The sequence below is a fragment of the Strongylocentrotus purpuratus genome, unplaced genomic scaffold (assembly GCF_000002235.5).
Source record: "Strongylocentrotus purpuratus isolate Spur 01 unplaced genomic scaffold, Spur_5.0 spur5_scaffold_8, whole genome shotgun sequence".
NCBI classification, from domain to species: Eukaryota; Metazoa; Echinodermata; class Echinoidea; order Camarodonta; family Strongylocentrotidae; genus Strongylocentrotus; species Strongylocentrotus purpuratus.
Window position 1 is genome coordinate 14,621,991 of NW_022145614.1, and position 18,460 is coordinate 14,640,450.

Genomic DNA, 18,460 nt, shown 5'->3' on the forward strand with positions numbered 1-18,460 from the left:
AATAGTAATTTAAGAATATATTTCATCAAACCATTAACAGAAATCATTTATTTTGTGAGAATTTAGACAATATATTATTACGATCTGTAAATTTTGAGCTTTTGGAAAAGTAGGCAACTATTCTTACTTTAGGCTTGTATTGCTTGTTTTTAGAATTTTTAAATTAAAAAAATATATATATAATTTTGAACAAACAAAACTTAATATTTTAATATTTTTTTAGTATAACATTAATTAACATAATAACTTACATATTGTTTTATTATTTTAATTTATAATTAATAAAGTATATTGTGTAAAAACGTCTGTACTGACTTCACTTCTGATCTGAATTCCGTTGCGCAATAGTACACACATGCATATTATGTACAACATCTAATACATGCTGTTGTGTAGTAGAACTGTAATGTTCTTAGTCACAGAATTACAAAAATGTGTGTAGTGCAGTGAGCTGTTTTGAGAGTATCTTGACTGATGTTTACATTTTGGAGTCGCCTACATTCAGCTCAGCTTAGTGACTTCAGCTCAGGCTTGAAGGTTGAAGTTTAGCAGAAAAAACTTTCTAGAAAACTTCAACATAAACAAATATTCATACTTACTTAGCTAGAATTTAGTAACACTAGGTCTATAGTCTACTACTAACAGATCATCTATCTAGGGAAGATTTGAAAATTCCAAGTCTAGTCGATGAGGCAACTAATACTAGAGGTAAACCCTGGCCTATATATTACAAACTGTGATGAAGTACGAACCTTGCTCAAAATCTGCATATACAGTCTACGTGTAGATATTATCGCGTCAGTTTCTGAAGTTGGCCACAGAAAAAAAAACTGCACTACTGGGTACCGGTTACCCCTTTCATTTTTCCAGTTCATATTAAGCTCCAAGTAAAACTCGCATTCAATTGATTATTGACTAGTCTACAATGTTTCAAGCTATAATACGCAGTACTACAAACGTCACAAGAAGAATGGTAAGTAATTCAAATTGTAATAACTTCTATATAGTATACAAATATACGAAGCTGTGAGAAAGAATAGTGGAAATTATTTATCTGAGGAGGGACTGGCTTAGTACTATTGCCAGTCCCTCCGAAGATATATGATTTCCACTATTCTTACGAGTTACGAACGAAATGCTTGGTATATTTGTTTTATATCACTTCGTTACGATCCGAAAGTCTGACTTAATGAATGGATGGCATATGGTTTTTAACTTTATTCTTATGTCACCCACATTGGGCCAGGTATTGGAGAAGTTTACAATCAGTTTGAATTTGTCAATTTAACCTTCGCACAATTATATAAACGGGCATTTAATGAGACATGCTAATTGCGCATTATTTTTGACTGAACATGATGTGATGTCACAATGCTTTTCTACCTGAAAATCCATAGAGCATGCGCAGTTCTGCCCATGAAAAAATAGTGGAAAATATTTGGAGCTCTGGCAGAGATTTGTTTCAAAGAGCGAAATTATATTTTATCATGTGACCACCAATTGACCAATCATGTATTTAGAAAACTCATGAATATTCATAGAAGGGATATAATAATTAATGTAATGCAGTAAGAGTTGATTAGTTCCATTATAAGCTAGCGATAGTATACAAAAGTAATGTGATATTATTAATCAAGCCTATTATTATTATTTCAATTGCTATTTTTATTATTATTATTAATTAAATTATTACTTTTGATATTATCAGTATAAATTAAACGATATAAATATAAAAACATAGAAGTCTAGTTATACCAAATACATGTAACATTATTTTTTATTTGTTTCATTGTTTTTTTCTTCTAGTTGACAGCTCTGCAACCAAGGGGTCTATCGGGTGTACAAGATGCAATGGATAGAGAAAGAAGAATAAAAAGCGTTCTCCAGGAAAAGTTTCCAACTGCTACAGACATCCAGGTGGAAGATATATCTGGTGAGAAAGAGGAGATCACTTTCTGCTTGGAGGGATTGTTGGAGGGGTTTTTTAAACATATTTTGTCTTTTGACGCTCTCTTGTATGGTGGCCTTGAAGGGACATCACGAATAGACTAAATTGTGAAAAATATGCGATAAAATTCACGATATCGTCAATTTTATCGCATATTTTTCACGAAGAAATTCACGAAATTGACGATATCGTGAACTTTATCGTGAACTTTTCACGATGAAATTGACGATATCGTGAATTTTATCGTGAAAAGTTCACGATATCGTCAATTTTATCGTGTACTCTATCGTGTACTCTATCGTGTACTCTCCTGAGGGGCGCTTCGTAAACAAAACCAGCCCTATAGCTGGGGGAGACAGAGAGAAGGAAAAAAGGGAAAGGGAAAGAGAAGATAAAAGGAAAGAAAGAATAATAAGAAGAAAAGAGGGAAACGGGGGGGGGGGGGGGGGGGGGGGGGGGCGAAGGGCTCTTGCCTCCTCCTCACTCCCCCCCCCCCCCCGCCAAAAAATAAATAAGGAGAGAGAGAAGGGAAAGGGAAAGGGAAAGAAAATATAAAAGGAAAGAAAGAAGAGGAAGAAGGAAAGAGGGAAACGGGGGAAGGGCGAAAGGCTCTTACCTCCCCCCCCCCCCCCGCCAAAAAAATAAATAAGAGAGAGAGAGAGAGAGAGAGAGAAGGGAAAGGGAAAGAAAGAAGAGGAATAAGAGGGAAACAGGGGAAGGGCGAAGGGCTCTTGCCTCCTCCCCCCCCCCCGCCAAAAATAAATAAGAGAGAGAAGGGAAAGGGAAAGAAAATATAAAAGGAAAGAAAGAAGAGGAATAAGAAGGAAAGAGGGAAACGGGGGAAGGGCGAAGGGCTCTTGCCTCCTCCCTCCCCACCCCCGCCAAAAAAATAAATAAGAGATAGAGAGAGAAGGGAAAGGGAAAGGGAAAGAGAAGATAAAAGGAAAGAAAGAAGAGGAAGAAGAAGAAGAAGAAAAGAGGGAAACGGGGGCGAAGTGCTCTTGCATCCCCCCGCCCAAAAAATAAATAAGAGAGAGAGAGAGAGAGAGAAGGGAAAGGGAAAGAGAATAAAAAAGGAAAGGAAGAAGAATAAGAAGAAAAGAGGGACTCTTGCCTCCTCCCCCTCCCGCGCCAACAAATAAATAGGAGAGAGAGAGAGAGAGAGATAGAGAGAAGGGAAAGGGAAAGGGAAAGAAAATATAAAAGGAAAGAAAGAAGAAGAAGACGTAAAGAGGGAAACGGGGGAAGGGCGAAAGGCTCTTACCTCCCCCTCCCCCCTCCCGCCATAAAGGGAAAGAGAAGGGAGAGGGAAAGAAAATATAAAAGGAAAGAAAGAAGAGGAAAAAAGAAAAGAAAAGAGGGAAACAGGGGCGAAGGGCTCTTGCCTCCTTTCTTTTCTTTCTTTTCCTTTCTTTCCTATTCTCCCTCTTTTTCGTTTTTCTCTTTCTTTCTTCTCTTTCCCTTTCCTTCTCTCTCTCTCTCTTATTTATTTTTTGGCGGGGGGCGGGGGGACGAGGCAAAAGCCCTTTGCCCCTGTTTCCCTCTTTTCTTCTTCTTCCTCTTCTTTCTTTCCTTTTATCTTCTCTTTCCCTTTCCCTTCTCTCTCTCTCTCTGATTTATTTTTTGGGGGGGGGGGGGGGGAGGGGGGGCAAGAGTCCTTCGCCCTTCCCCCGTTTTCCTCTTTTCTTCTTCTTCCTCTTCTTTCTTTCCTTTTATCTTCTCTTTCCCTTTCCCTTTCCCTTCTCTCTCTCTCTCTCTGATTTATTTTTTGGCGGGGAGGGGGGGGGGGGGAGTGAGGAGGAGGCAAGAGCCCTTCCCCCCCCCCCCCCCCCCCCCCCCCCCCCCCCCCCCCCCGTTCCCTCTTTTCTTCTTATTATTCTTTCTTTCCTTTTATCTTCTCTTTCCCTTTCCCTTTTTTCCTTCTCTCTGTCTCCCCCAGCTAGGGCTGGTTTTGTTTACGAAGCGCCCGTCAGGAGAGTACACGATAGAGTACACGATAGAGTACACGATAAAATTGACGATATCGTGAACTTTATATCGTGAACTTTTCACGATAAAATTCACGATATCGTCAATTTCATCGTGAAAAGTTCACGATAAAGTTCACGATAAAGTTCACGATATCGTCAATTTCGTGAATTTCTTCGTGAAAAATATGCGATAAAATTGACGATATCGTGAATTTTATCGCATATTTTTCACGATTTAGTCTATTCGCGATGTCCCTTCAGGGCCACCATACTCTTGAGTCTCCTCCAATTTGGTAAAGACACACAGTCACGGCAGAACATATCCCTGAACGAAATAGACTAATTTTGGTCTACCTTGTTGCATAATTGTATACAGTATAGGGATGGAATCAGGATTATCAGAAAGGGGGAAAAATCCTGGAACATGTTACCTGGGGGGAGTTACTCACATATTAGGACATACGGGGGTGTGTCGCTCTAATGCGTCACTTTTTAAGAAAAATACTAATAAAAATGGGTCCGTTTTATTTCTTCAAAATAATAAAGCCCCAAATGCCCCCCTAATAATGGGTAGGGGTTTCGAGGCTTGAGCGGCACACCCCAGTCCAAACCAAATCTGAGTACCCCCCCCCCCCCCAAGATACTATGCTGTTATAGTTATTGCCCAGGTTTTAGTCCATTTCCCACAATTCGTAATAAAATATCAGGAGTTCTTAATACCATCCCATATATGAAAAGCCCTGTTACCAGCGCAAGAATATCCCGCTGAATTTTATAGATGAATTTAAATTCATTAAACAAAAAAATTGAGATACGGTAAGGTATAAACAAAATATATGGATAACCTATGCAATGCAATGTGTATCAGTTCTCTGTCTATTTTCTGGAATCAACCTTATTTTTTATATACAATGCATTTTTGTGATTACGGTAATAATAATGTAGTTACTAATTAAAAGGATTTTTTGTTTTGTTAACAATGTTAAGAAGTTGATAGAAATAAATAATGAAGAGCGATTATCCAAAAAAAGTTGGTGATACATGTAGATGTAGGACCAATTGCTATCACACCTGTGTAAAGAAGCGCAAGTGTAGAATAACATTTTGTCGGTGACAGTTTTCTCTTCATTTCGCTTGTCTGTCTTTATTTTCTGAATGTCACGTAGGTGGTTGTGGAGCTATGTATCAAGTCCATGTTGAATCGGATGTGTTTAAAGGCAAGAGAACTGTCCAACAACACACGCTGGTTAACAAGGTAAGAACAAATGTGTTGTGAAAAAAGAATTGATTGATTAAACTATTGATAATTAAAAAATTATTTTCTTACTTTTTTAGCATTCAGGTTCTCTCCTTCTGTCATTCGACCTTCTTTTCAAAGAACTATCTTTTCCCTTTGAATGAATGTAAGATCATTTTCTGTATTCGTCATAATTTCTATTAGAGCATCCCTTACATTTTCCATTATATACATAGACATGTGATGTCATACTGTCAACAGTACTGAAGTAGCAAACTTGATGTTTGTGGTTAAAGCAACTTACATTGTACATGTTGCTTTGTCAGGCAAGCAGTCCTGTTTAAAGACAATACTTACGGGGGTGGTTGAGGCATGGAAAGCTCTTAATACAAAGAAAAATAAACCAAGACAAAATCATAAGATACAAAGACAAAGCTGGTAGAAGTTTTATACTGAGAATAAAAGGTAAGATCTATAGGGCTTGTCTTAGAACAGCGATGGCATATAGTTCATAAACCTGTTATGTGAAGACATTTAAAGAACATATCTTGAGGAGAACAGAAAGAGCCATGCTACGGAAGATGTGTGGTATGAAACTGTCAAATATATATGATAGATTTGGTCTGGGACCCGTTTCACAAAGCCATTTTTCAATGACAAATCTGCTGATAACCAATCAGAAGCGAGGATTTCAGAAGCTTATAACAAAAAAATGTCATTTGTCACTGATGATAAGTTCTGTGAAATGCGACCCTCCCCCCCCCCCCCCCCCCCCTCCCCCTGGTGGAAACTAGTAGAGGTGGTAAAGAGAAGTGAATGGGGATAGATGGATCATGTGTTGAGAAGTGAAACGGATGAATTTTATATGAACGTGAATCTTATAAGCCATAGATTACAATAATATCAATTATATGCCATGTAAGTGTCTGTCAGAGGAGTATCAGCTCTCTGAAAACTCAAAATCTAAAGCTTTGAAAATCGGAAGTTGTCGACCTAAAAACTTGCTACCGACTTGATGACATCATCTGTGCATATTCAGAATGACTTTGTATTAATTAAGCACGGCTCATTGCCTCAGCTGCATAGGTGAACCCATTGGATCCACATGTTATGTCCTCACTTTAACTTCTGCAAATTTGACCCCTCGTTTACCCTTAATTTGGAGGGGTATGGAAAATGAGGTTTGGATTTGCTTTTGTGCAATAATGAAAGGGTAAATCCTGGTATATTCCTTTATATTTGTATTCAACATTCATTCTGTTTTTCATTTATATCAAGTTGTATTTCATTGGATATGTGGCTTAGTGCTCTAATTCTACACTGTAATCAGGTTGTCAAAACTGTGTACATATGGCTCAGACTTGAATATGTTGTGCTGCCCTCTGTAGTTACAATCTGTAACCAGTGAGTTCTTATCCTTGGCCTGGTGCTACCACGGTTGTTCTAGCCTAATGAAGATTGAAGACAAAGCTTTCAGTGAGATATTATTTTACTGACCCTCAGTGATTTTGTTACAACAACCCTCGATTCACAGGACCAGTGCCTTCTTTACATGTACACTGTCGAAGTGAATCCCCGGTGCTATACAAGCTGAACAAAGTAACCTCTATCCAAGCTGTTGTTTGCTCCAGGCAACAGAAATGCCTAGTAAACAAAGGTTTGGTGCAGTAGTACCTGGTATTTCCTGCAGAAATATAATTTGCTTATGATTGTTTTAAGCTAAATAATTTTTTAAGAACACGTTTAACGTCCTGCCTTTTTTTTTAAGGTAGGAGGAGGCCCTTTTTTTTTTTTTTCTTCAAAATGGCCACCTGGCACATTTCCAAAGAATGTCACCAGCTGTTATATTGTATTTCAATTTTTTTTCTTCCAAAAAGATCATTGCAGCAGTATGTTTTTCATTTTTTTCATTAAAAAAGAACGCTAAACATGATTTTAAAAATTCTGCCATACATTTGTTTTCAGATTTGTTTTGAGCACAAATTTAACATAGTCTGACATATAGTCTGAAAAGTAAAACAATAAAATGTTGGGCCTGACTGATGAATACTTCCCACAATTATTACTCCAATATGTTTCCTTTAGTCTTAATGAGGCTGTTCACACCGGCAGAGATCTCTGCGGTTTGGAAGGTACAACGTCGTTTTGGTCCGCCCAACAGCGAGCTACGGCGAGCCAAAACGGCGTGGCCACTGGAGCACCTTTTGGGGGTGGTCCACGAGAGATAGCGCGGTCTAGCGCGCGCTAGAAAAAAGGGGGTGCTACGATAGACCGCGCTATCTCATTGTGGTGTGAACAGCCTCATAGACTTCTTTATACATATCTTGCAGGCATTCAAAACCTTGATTCCTCATCCTTGTTTCTTGTGTGATATTTGTATTTTAGCTATCATTTTCACACAATAGATACTTTCTGCATAGGTTAATATTTTGCCTTTGAATGTGATATATCAATTTCCTTGCTTATTCTATCATTTCTTTATTATAGCAATGGTGGGTGATCTTAAATGTACTTTGTTTAATGTTTTATATATACTCTGAAATTTATAGATCAATAACATTAAATACTGTGGAAATGAAGGGCTGGTAGTTGGAACAGCATTGGAATTTAATTAATTAATGGATGCATTAAAATGGAAGGACTAAACAAATGGTAAGTGCCAATTTGATTTTGTCCAGAACACCAACAAAAGGCGCACGATGGCAGAATGCTAACCAGCTAAAAATAACCTCCAGGCTCCAGGTCAGTTTCTCAGTGCCCGGTGTGTTTTTCACTTGAAGCTTAAAGAGGGAAATTCCCTTCCTTTCACCACTATTCAGAGCTTTAAAGCTCCAGCTGAGATTTAAATTGAATAAAAATGTAAACAATCGTATCAATTGACCCGTCGATTATTCTTTTGAACTAAAGATAAAGAAAAGAAGGCTGTTTGGTTTACTTTGTTTTGTTAAAAAAATTGTTTGAGTTTGTTTTTCGGGGTGGGGGGGGGGGGAAGGGGGAGTATTGTATAGAAAAATAATCCATCAAATGATCCAAGTGATTCATGCTTAATGCCTCGGTGGACTTTCTTTCACATCAAAATGGACACTACTGAGGATTTTTCTAAAAGGTGACAAGGTTTTTATGTATTCATTGATTATCCCTAATCAGGGAGGGGGATTCACTTTGAATGTCTACTTCTATTTTCTATTTTATTACTTTTGTGCAGAGGTTTTGCAGAATGATAATAGCTGTATCATGAAAAATACCCCCTAGTGCAGGATGACATGTATAGTTTATACCGGGTCCGGGGTTCTCAAAACTTTTTCCTGGACGGGATGGGATTTCCATGATCCCCCAAATTTTGAAATTTTTACATAGGGCTCATGCATACAAACTGTAAATAAAGGTCAATCCGGACCCCCTTTATTGTGGAGCCCTGGAGTACATTCATATTCAAACCTATAGATGCCAATTTTTAGGCAATTGCCTGAATTCAGGCCCTGGCAAGTTATTTTTAGACCATAGCTCATTCTGTGTGTTTTTCAGGCCCTCTGATCAATTGTAACTGGCATCCCTGCTATAACATGTATAGGACTGGTCCAGAGTTTTTGGTCAAGTCCAAGTCATTTGGTCATTTGCAGGTCCCTTCCCTTACAAAGATGAAGGAGAATTCACAAGCTGTTGGAGGGGTGTCGAAAATATATTGTTATTCTTTTTCAACTGATATATCCATATAGCTCACTCACTGTGAAAGCCTGACTGAAAGAGACATAGAAACAATTTACCAACTCTTAGCACAGTTTGAAGTCTTGAATTTAAGCCTCCAAAAAAGGATGGCTTTTGAGTTTCGATGTACAACACTGTTTTATGCCATTCAATTATACAACATGATTTTAATTACGTCGATCAACAACCTGGTAAAACTAATGAGGCAGTGCGGTAATTGAATAGACAAATGAATGGATGAGGGAATACGCATTGGAGCTTCAGGGATTACTTTCCCCCCGATGGCTTGAGGATTTCACTCTAGAAAGAGATTGAACTGACCTATTTTTTTTCTTGTGTTTTTGTTGTTGTTGAAACAAATAGGCACATTTACATATTAAAGGTACTATGTCCCTTTTGCAGCCAACCTCAAATGCTGTAGAACTTTGCAGGAATTATGAATATGTCATGTATGTGAAACATGTATCAACCTACATGTATGTATCTGTGAAATTTAAACGTTAGCAGTGTCCTCATATTCAAATTATGCAAGGAAACCCGTTTACTTGCTAGACTTCACTGTCAGACACTATTGAGTGACTGACTGCCCTTTTTTCTTCTTTGGTAATAACATACATGTACATGAAAAGAGTTGTAAAGGGTACATGAGCATTTGTCTACATCAATAACCCACTTTTTGTGATGGCCAAGACTAAACTGATTGAATCTTTGCGCAGCATAAAACGTATGACCATTCGGTACAATTGTCTGAAAATCAAGACTATTACTTTTGGGCTCTATAGCCCTAAAGTCGATTTGACAACTAATATTTGTTATTTTCCCACTTGAAGACGTTTTCAAGCCCCACCTTTTTTAGGGAAGTTCTAAATTAGTATTATCTTAAATTCAAATGCAGTTGGAATTTAACTTTTTCCTTTTTTTGGCCTGCAAATGGGACATAGTACCTTTAACAGGAAAACCATTTTGAAAAACATCTTATTTCTTTTGTACTTCCATTTACATTACTGGGAAAAAAAGTAAAAACATGTCGGTGTTCGATGATTCTGCTTTTTTTTTTGGTGTAAGTTGTGCGTACGTGCCTTTTGCTGCTGCTCTGTTTGCCACAGCACGGAAGCAAGGAGAGTCATTTCACTGGTTATTTGAGAGCGAACGTTTACAGAAGTGGATTTTTTTTTTTTCAGGTTTTTTTGTCGTGTCTATGGGTAGTTGCCTCTCGCTTGAGGTTTTAATGCCCCTAATCATCTGTGTTGTGTCTCCCTGGTGATCTACTTCAGTTTATTGTATGTGGAAAATAATACATTTCATGTGATGGCTGTAGGTTCAGGACGATGTTTCATAAAACTTGATATTAATAACAAGTTACAAGCTACTGTTAAAAGCTACTGAAATCAAGGCATCGGATTGGCTGAGAGCAAATTTGTCATAGAAATTTAGCATTTGTTATAGATAAAACATTTATGGAACGGGCCCCAGGTCTTTTTTGAAAGATTTTTTCTTTTGTTGTGTTGAAGATTTTAAGCTTTCTTTCTGTAAAGATCTTTATGAAATCTTGTAAAGCAGGATTGGGCATCGTTTCGTACGAGAACTTTAGAAAGATGCAATGTTGACTTGACTAACTGTGTGAATGTTGTTTAGGAAGACAATACGGTATGTATAATACGTTGCTTTTGCAACATTTACAGGACCGGTATGTTGTAATTAAAGCCTAGTTCAGACAAACGCCAACTAAGAAGGACAAAAATGACAGCAAAACTTGCCATTTGAATGAATGGCAAGAGGCAATATACCGGTAGTGTAGGGTCAAATAAGAATGTGTTCATGTATGTATACCAACCATGCTGTTCCCTGCAAGGTTGTTTTTACAACATTTTCCATCTTCAAGCCCAGTTCAGACATAACTCGGTAAACCGCGTCAAAGAGCTGCATTAGCCGAATGATGCACTTTAATGGATGGCCGTAGACAATGTTCTGGTATAAAAGCATATTTGAAACACATAGTACTCACTGATAAACTTGAGTTCTGGTAATGCGATTGCATTGTGAAAGAAAAGGTGTGGAATGGATCAGAAAAGTGGATCATATAGCATGTAAGTAATGGTGTGTAATGCAAGGTTCTGGAGTCATCAAAATCATCATAAATTTGGCAGAGTCTTGGTAAAGTAACAATCACTTACACAGAAAGATGTATATGGGACAATACACATGGTGTCTGGGCTAGTACTACCCTGATTTCCTTATCTTTCTATGCTCATTACTCAGCCAGTATACATTTTCTTCCAAAATTGTTTGGCACATGACATTTATTTGTAATCTTGAACATTTAGTGTGAGTTTCGTTAGATTCTGTGAGAATTCATTTTCTTTTTTTACCAGAACTCAAGTTTATCTTTAAAAGGACTTGAATTTTGTAGTAGCAGTTTTATCGTAGTGGTTTGCTGCATCTGTTTTACACTAGCTAGTACTATACAGTTATTGTATTGTGTCTGTTTGATAGAAGTTTCTTTATATATTTTTTCCCCTTTTTATCTATATGAAAGGGCCTCTTGGCTGCAATAGTGTAACTTTCATCATCCCATCATGTGTACGGTCAGTGTATGTTGTGTTTCTTCGATGAAAGTTTTTGTTTGCAATCTGTTCTCTCTATTCATGTGAAAGAGCCCCATAGCTACAAACCTAGTGTGCTTTGTCACCCCGGCCGGGGCTGCGAATGTTTTGTTTCTTTGATAGACGATTCTTCATACAATTTTTTTTCTCTCTTTATTCAAAATGTGAAAGGCCCTGCAGCTATAACAGTATAGAGTGTGCCACCCCGTGCATGTATTCATGACAACCTAATTGTAACTCGAGCTCTTCATGGTGATGTTATGGTTTGGAGGCAACATGGCTAAGTGGAAAGTGAGTTCAGATTGCAATTGGGGATTTTCCCTTTTCAATAGAGGCCCTCGGATTCTATTTTATGGGATCAGACGTGGTTCACTTTCTCACCGACGTGACACGATCGTGTTTGAGGGCTTTTCTTATTTGGGCCTTTGAAAGTGATTGGTATATTTATTTGTTGGCTAAGCTGCAAGTTTATATTGGCGTGATTGCTCTCGTGAGTGAAAGTCTGAGCATTTCTATTAGTGTCTTTGAAAGGGTAGGAGGGTTCGCACCATGTAGCATACATTTGCTCAGCGATAAAGTCATGTGCGCCCCCCCCCCTCCCCTCACGGAGAACAGGAAAACAGTCCATGTTTTTCACTGATCAGGCTACCCTGTATTAAAAAAGATTAAATAATATTGATAATGATGATATGATGACAATAACATTATTATCATCATTTGATCGTTATCAATTTTTATTGTTAGTAATAACTGATGATAATAATTTTTTGTTAAATGGGGAGGAGAGAGTCCTGGATGAAGTCTTTTGTTTCCCCTCTTCTACTTCCTTAAACCATGTTTTCTATGAAAACAATTAAGGAGGGAAAAATAAGGGAGATAGAATTTTCAAAATCCTTTTTATGGTATTTTCTGACCTAGATATGACATTGTTGAATGATTTAAAATCACAGCAATATTGTACAAAATGAAATATAATGGATGTATAAACATGAAACATTTGTGAAGTTGTGTGATCAGTGAATTTCACGGTGAAAGACACTGATCGAAACTGGATGAGAATTTGTAAAGGTGTCCTTTTATAGCATTATTGTTGTATTCATCTAATTTAGGTTCCTTTGTACTGATTTCTTTCAGTATACTTCCCTAACTCATTGTTTGACTGTTGTTATGGAAACCACCTCACTCTGTCTCTGTCTTTGTCCTCTTCCTCCATCCCTTCGATAATTTCTTTCGTAATCTCTCCCGTAACCTTTGTACTGGGTTTTACCTCTCAAAAGTTTTCTTTTTTATGTTTGGAGTTTTGAAAGCTGTGACTTTAAAATAGCAACCAGTTGAATATCAAGATTGAAGTTGGGCTGGATTGCCCTTTGATTTACAGTTGCATAAGACTTGTTATTTTCCTGTTTATTTTTATATTTTGAATAAAAACAGAACAACCAATGACCAACAACAAACAGCCCAAAAGAGCCTTGAGACTGATACCTACAGAGTTTATATAGTTGTTTAATAATATAATTGTTCAAAAAATATATATAATGGTACAAAACATTCACCAAATTTACAAGTAACATGTATTGAAATTAAAAACTTAGATGAATTGTGTAATATATTGCACTTCAAATTGATAATAAACATGAACAACTATTTACAAATATAAAATGTAGGCAGAAAAAGAAGAATTGAAAAGGAACCTGATGTAGAAAATGACAACAAGAGAGAGAGAGAGAGAGAGAGAGAGAGAGAGAGAGAGAGAGAGAGAAGAGAGAGAGAGAGAGAGAAGAGAGAGAGAGAGAGAGAGAGAAAGAGAGAGAGAGAGAGAGAAAGAGAGGGGGAGGGGAGTGGAAGAGCAGGGATCCGTTGAGAAAAATAAAATTATATTTTTTCTTTGAATATGCCATTCTCTAACCCCCACCATGTTCCTCGAATACTGGTGTTTAAAAAAAATGTCTTTAGGAGGCCTCTTTGGATTTGCTCCTGCTTCTTGTACTTGTGAAATGTGAGAATTCCTCATGAATATTCTCATGTGTTTTATTGATTTGCCTGAAACTCGATCGCAAAGACATAAACAATACCACCCTGAAGCATTTTCAGCAGATTTTTCATCTCATTTTGAAATGTGCAAAAATTACAATGTCATGACAAAATCTGAACATGATCACTATAGGTAATATACATGTGGCAATTTCAGTGGCCTCTTGTGTACCTTTGTAAATATAACATAATCTGAACCTGATTACTATTATGATGGGCAATATACAATGTACTTGTAATAGGCATTCAAAATGCCTCTTAGTTGTTTTCTTGAATATCTTTGCAGTCGTGTTCGGATTCAAGATTCAAGTGTTCAGAGCTCTTTTCTTTTCTCAGAGTTAAATCATTCTCTACTCCTGAGTAATTTTTGTTTGTTGTAAATTCATTTATCTGATTCATTGATTATTTACTTATTTATTTATTCATTTAATGATAATAATGATAGTTGTTCTTGTAAAGCACACATTATGATATAACATTCCTATGTGCTTCCAAAGAGCTTTGGAAATGATTACCCTAGCTTCAGCTCCAGCAGGCGTTATCAGCACACAGTGCTTTTCAAGGAATAATCCAACCAGGTACCCATTTACCTCACCTGGGTCGAGTGTGGCAAATGTAGATTAATGTCTTGCCAAAGGACATTAGTGCCGCTGCGGGACTTGAACCCCAGACCTTGTGAGCCACAGTCCTGTGACATATCCACTTGACCACGACACTGCCACAAATTTATTGTATATTTATTTATTTATTCATTTATTTATTTATTTGTCTGTCTATCTATCCATCCTGTTATCTATCTATTTATTCGTTCATTCATTCATTAATTTATCATTCATTTATATTTTTATGACTGCATCATAGGCTTTAGCCGAGGAAGTGAAAGAGATGCATGGACTGAGGATCTCTACCACTGTCCCTGAGGAGAGCAGCTGACCCCAGGACCGGACCAATCTTCCTCCGAACTTTGGCATCAAAGGTGCAAAAAGACATGATGAAATTACAATCAGGTGAAGCTGTACACGAACATTGGGAAACAGAGCTGTGTAACAGTACCTTTATAACATCCGTAGAGTGGTGCTATTGGATTTACAATCATGCTGTGTGACAGAATACAAATTAATATACCATCTAAATGATGCCGCAAGAACTTTAACTGCATGTTCAAAATTAGGGATGCCTGTTTTTAGGCCATAGCCCCATTTCAGGCTACGTGGCCTTCAGGCTTTATAATATTGATTGGCACATGCACTGGGACTCTACCAGTCTCTTTTCAAGCTCATTCAGTAAAATAACCGGTTAAAACCAATCGATATCCCTGTATATGGGTTAATAGTAATTCCCCTGTGGCTTGAATTATACTACATGTATGTGTTACTTTTTTTCAATCACTCCGGTGCCAATAAGTATTCAAACAGGTGTCGTAATGAACTTTCACTTTAACAGCAGTTTTATGGCTTGTATTGATCATATTGAATTGAATGGAATAGATTTGAATTTAATTGAATAGAATCAACTTGTTTAACAGATGTATTCGGCATAACATATGATATCAACCACGGGACTAAACTGCAGACTGGATGCGTCTGTTTCTGTATCAGAAAGATTTTTGCCAATGAATGTTGCCAATCTTATACTAAAGACACTCTGTCCCTTTTGCAGCCAACATCAAATTCTGTAGAACTTTGCAGGAATTATGAATATGTAATGTATGTCTATCTGTGAAATTTAAATGTTAGCAGTGTCCTAATATTCAAATTATGCAAGAAAACCCGTTAACTTGCTAGACTTCACTGTCAGACACTATTGAGTGAGTGACTGGCTTTTTTTCTTCTTTGGTAATAACATACATAAAATGAGCTGTAAAGGGTACATGAGCATTTGTCTACATCAATAACCCACTTCTTGTAATGGCCAAAATTTAACTGATTGAATCTTTGTGCAGCACAAAATGTACAACCATTCGGTACAATGGTCTGAAAATCAGACTATTACTTACTGACTTGGTAGCACTTAAGTCGATATGACAACTAATAGTCGTTATTTTCCCACTTAAAGACATTTTCAAACCCCCTTTTTTTAATGGAAGTTCTAAATTAGTATTATCTGTCAAATGCGGTTGGAATTTAACCTTTTCATTTTTTGGCCTGCAAATTCGACATAGTACCTTTAAGTCACACCGATGAGACCGACACCAGACCTTCAAGACACCGAACAATCATTGACATTACGATGAACAGCCAAGGATCAATCCATTGATTTAGAGTTGGTTTGGCAGTGTCACTGAGATATTTGTGTAAACACATTGCCCATCACTTAAAATCTGGGTTGGGATTTGCACAAGACGCCAAACAATAATTGACATTACAACGTATGGTATGGCCCTAAATCGGTTGATCTGGTTTTGGGTTGGTTTAATAGTGTTGTGTGACTGAAATATAAAGTCCAACACTTCGTCAAAAACTTAGTTTTGTTGGTAGGATTTGCAGGCCGCGGCGTAGAAGGGGTTTGAATGGGATTCTGAAAGAGAAGAGGTGATGATGATTAGAAAGAAATGGGCACAAAGGGTACAGCTGATGACTTGATTAGGACATTCATATTGCCTTGATGAAATCTTTGTCCGCTACAAATCGAGTTGCCTTGACTACCACGTTATTTTCGGAGTATATATTGACATACACAGCATATGTGTGACAGAAGGCAACTGTGGCGATCCACTGGTTGTTTGGTTAATCGACCTGAGCAGATAAAGGGTTCATTCTTTCAATCACGTTTTCAGTAATAGGATGAGGATGTGGGTTGATTAGGAAGTGTAAGAGATAAAAGATGTAATACTAGTAGGTGAATGGCCAGGTGTTCTGCAAACTGATTAATGATATTGAGAAATTGAAAGTACCAGCACATTGTCTTGATACTCTCTCTCTTTCTTTCTCTCTCTCTCTCTCTCTCTCTCTCTCTCTTTCTCTCTCCCTCCCTCCCTCTCTCTATCTTCAGCTATTAAGTATTGAATTGAATTGTATTGAATTACATTTTATTTAATTTTAGAGCACTTTAATAGAGCTATTAAGTGATGCCATGCTTTCTTATGCTGTGCAGATATAATGTTTATGACGAAAAATGATTTACTTTGTTTCCTAGGCAATATTTCATTTCTTCAACTGCGATGAAGGTAGCACTTTTACATCAGGATTCGAAAATCGATCTTGCCATGAAGTACTTGAAGGTATTGGATTATTTGGATAGAAATGTATTTTTTTAGAAGTGACTTTGATGAGCATTATGGTAAAAATGAACCAACCACAGACATTGGCTTAATCTTCTTTGTTGTCAAGGTAAATACACATACTATTCACCTCGCATGTATATTGAACGAGACTGATGTATGTAAAGATTTTGATTGAGAGTTTGTTGTATTGGTAACGGTATTATCATCTGATCTTTGCATGAGGCCTGTCTTTGTTAAATCTGTTTCTTGCTCATCCATGGAAACAAACTCCATGGGACCGACTCTAATTATAGCACCATTGTGTATTCAGTATTGTTTAGAATCCGAGGGGAGGAGGGGGGGGGGGGGGGGCAGGGGATGATGTTCTAATGTCCTGGGGGGCAGGGGTGGTGTGATATATGTCCTTTATTCTGGTGTAGCCAAGAACATGAACACCAAGCATTTTCTTTCTGGCTTTTCTTCTCCCTCATATTTCTTTCCATTTCTGTATTTTCTTTTTTTTTCTCACTGGGTTTTTAGTATACCCTAAATCTTTGTAGCTTTATTTCATTTCAAATTGTGCATAAATATCCCTAAAGTCTGCATTCTTTTTTTGTAATAGCCAATTAAATATGTAAAGAGGTACAGTCAATCCTGCTTAAGCAACCACCTGTATAGAAAGACCACCTGTCTATAAAGACCACATTTTTTGTTTCCCTTGAGTGGTCTTTATAGACAGGTTTCACTGTATTCACTGCTACCTTCAATGACTTTTCTTCCTTCAAAATTTTCACTTAGACAGATGGAATGTAAAGTCATTGTTTATCTCTTATGCTTTTTAATTAATGAAGATAAAGAGTATATCTACAACCTACTATGCAACATGCATTGATGCTCATGCTAGTGTGAACAACCAACTATATCCTAAGAATATCTAGGTATTAATTGATCAAGCTAAAAGCATTATGACTTCCCATGGTGCTATTGCCCCTGAAGTTCTTCTACATTGTACAATTATAATTGCCATAAGAATTGTCTTGTCATATAAAAAAATATATATATACATGTAACAGATGGATTCAATTATTATCAGAAAATACATGAATTATGATTGGTTTGTAATGAGTACATGTACATTGAATTGGTTATATGACAATTTATGATTTTGTAATCATTTATTTGAATCTGATTATTAAAATTGCGTTTACAAAAAGTAATAATTATATTATGTTTATTTTTTTGTTGCCCATATGGTTTTGTGGTAGATGGAATATGTCAGAGATGTAGATAAAATTACCTTTATTTTTCAATTTGTTTTCTTAAAACATTGCATGCAATGTATTTTCCAGCATTTTATGCATGAAAGATGGATACTTTTAACATACAAACATTGAATTTGTCATTTATCTTTTTTCTTGCATTCAATATTTAATTTTGTCTGAGGTTAGACCAGACAAAGCAGTTATAAAATCTTCATATGCACACCATACATGCATGATAGATCGTTCATTTTTACCATTCATTGAATATTAATATTCATAGACATTTCATGCATCATACTATTATATTATTCAAGGATTGAAATTCATATTACACACCTCATTTCCCTTAACAAATCATTGAGAGAGAGAAAAAATGAAAACTACCACCTTTTATTTTCACACAGTATGATTGATCTATATTTTAAAGAGCATATTTGCTGTACAAAGTTCATGAATATAAAATTTGCCTTTGTTTGACCTCCATTCTGATAATGACTGATAA

General features: G+C 36.8%; 1 protein-coding gene across 1 annotated transcript; it reads left to right on the forward strand.

Moving 5' to 3' along the window:
• The first annotated feature begins 629 nt into the window (after positions 1-629).
• LOC100891144 (bolA-like protein 3) lies at positions 630-15,227 on the forward strand. The gene is made up of 4 exons (XM_003729324.3): positions 630-973; positions 1,807-1,933; positions 5,085-5,173; positions 14,356-15,227. Exons 1-4 carry the CDS (start codon positions 926-928, stop codon positions 14,425-14,427), a joined length of 336 nt encoding a protein of 111 aa, XP_003729372.2. The 5' UTR covers positions 630-925; the 3' UTR covers positions 14,428-15,227.
• Positions 15,228-18,460: the final 3,233 nt, after the last annotated feature.

What these genes read in the sequence shown, in the direction of transcription:
- LOC100891144 (XM_003729324.3), top strand. Translation starts at nt 926, where the DNA reads ATGTTTCAAGCTATAATACGCAGTACTACAAACGTCACAAGAAGAATG. An exon ending in CAAACGTCACAAGAAGAATG is followed by an intron (nt 974 to 1,806) that starts GTAAGTAATTCA and finishes TTTTTCTTCTAG; the next exon opens with TTGACAGCTCTGCAACCAAG. An exon ending in CCAGGTGGAAGATATATCTG is followed by an intron (nt 1,934 to 5,084) that starts GTGAGAAAGAGG and finishes AATGTCACGTAG; the next exon opens with GTGGTTGTGGAGCTATGTAT.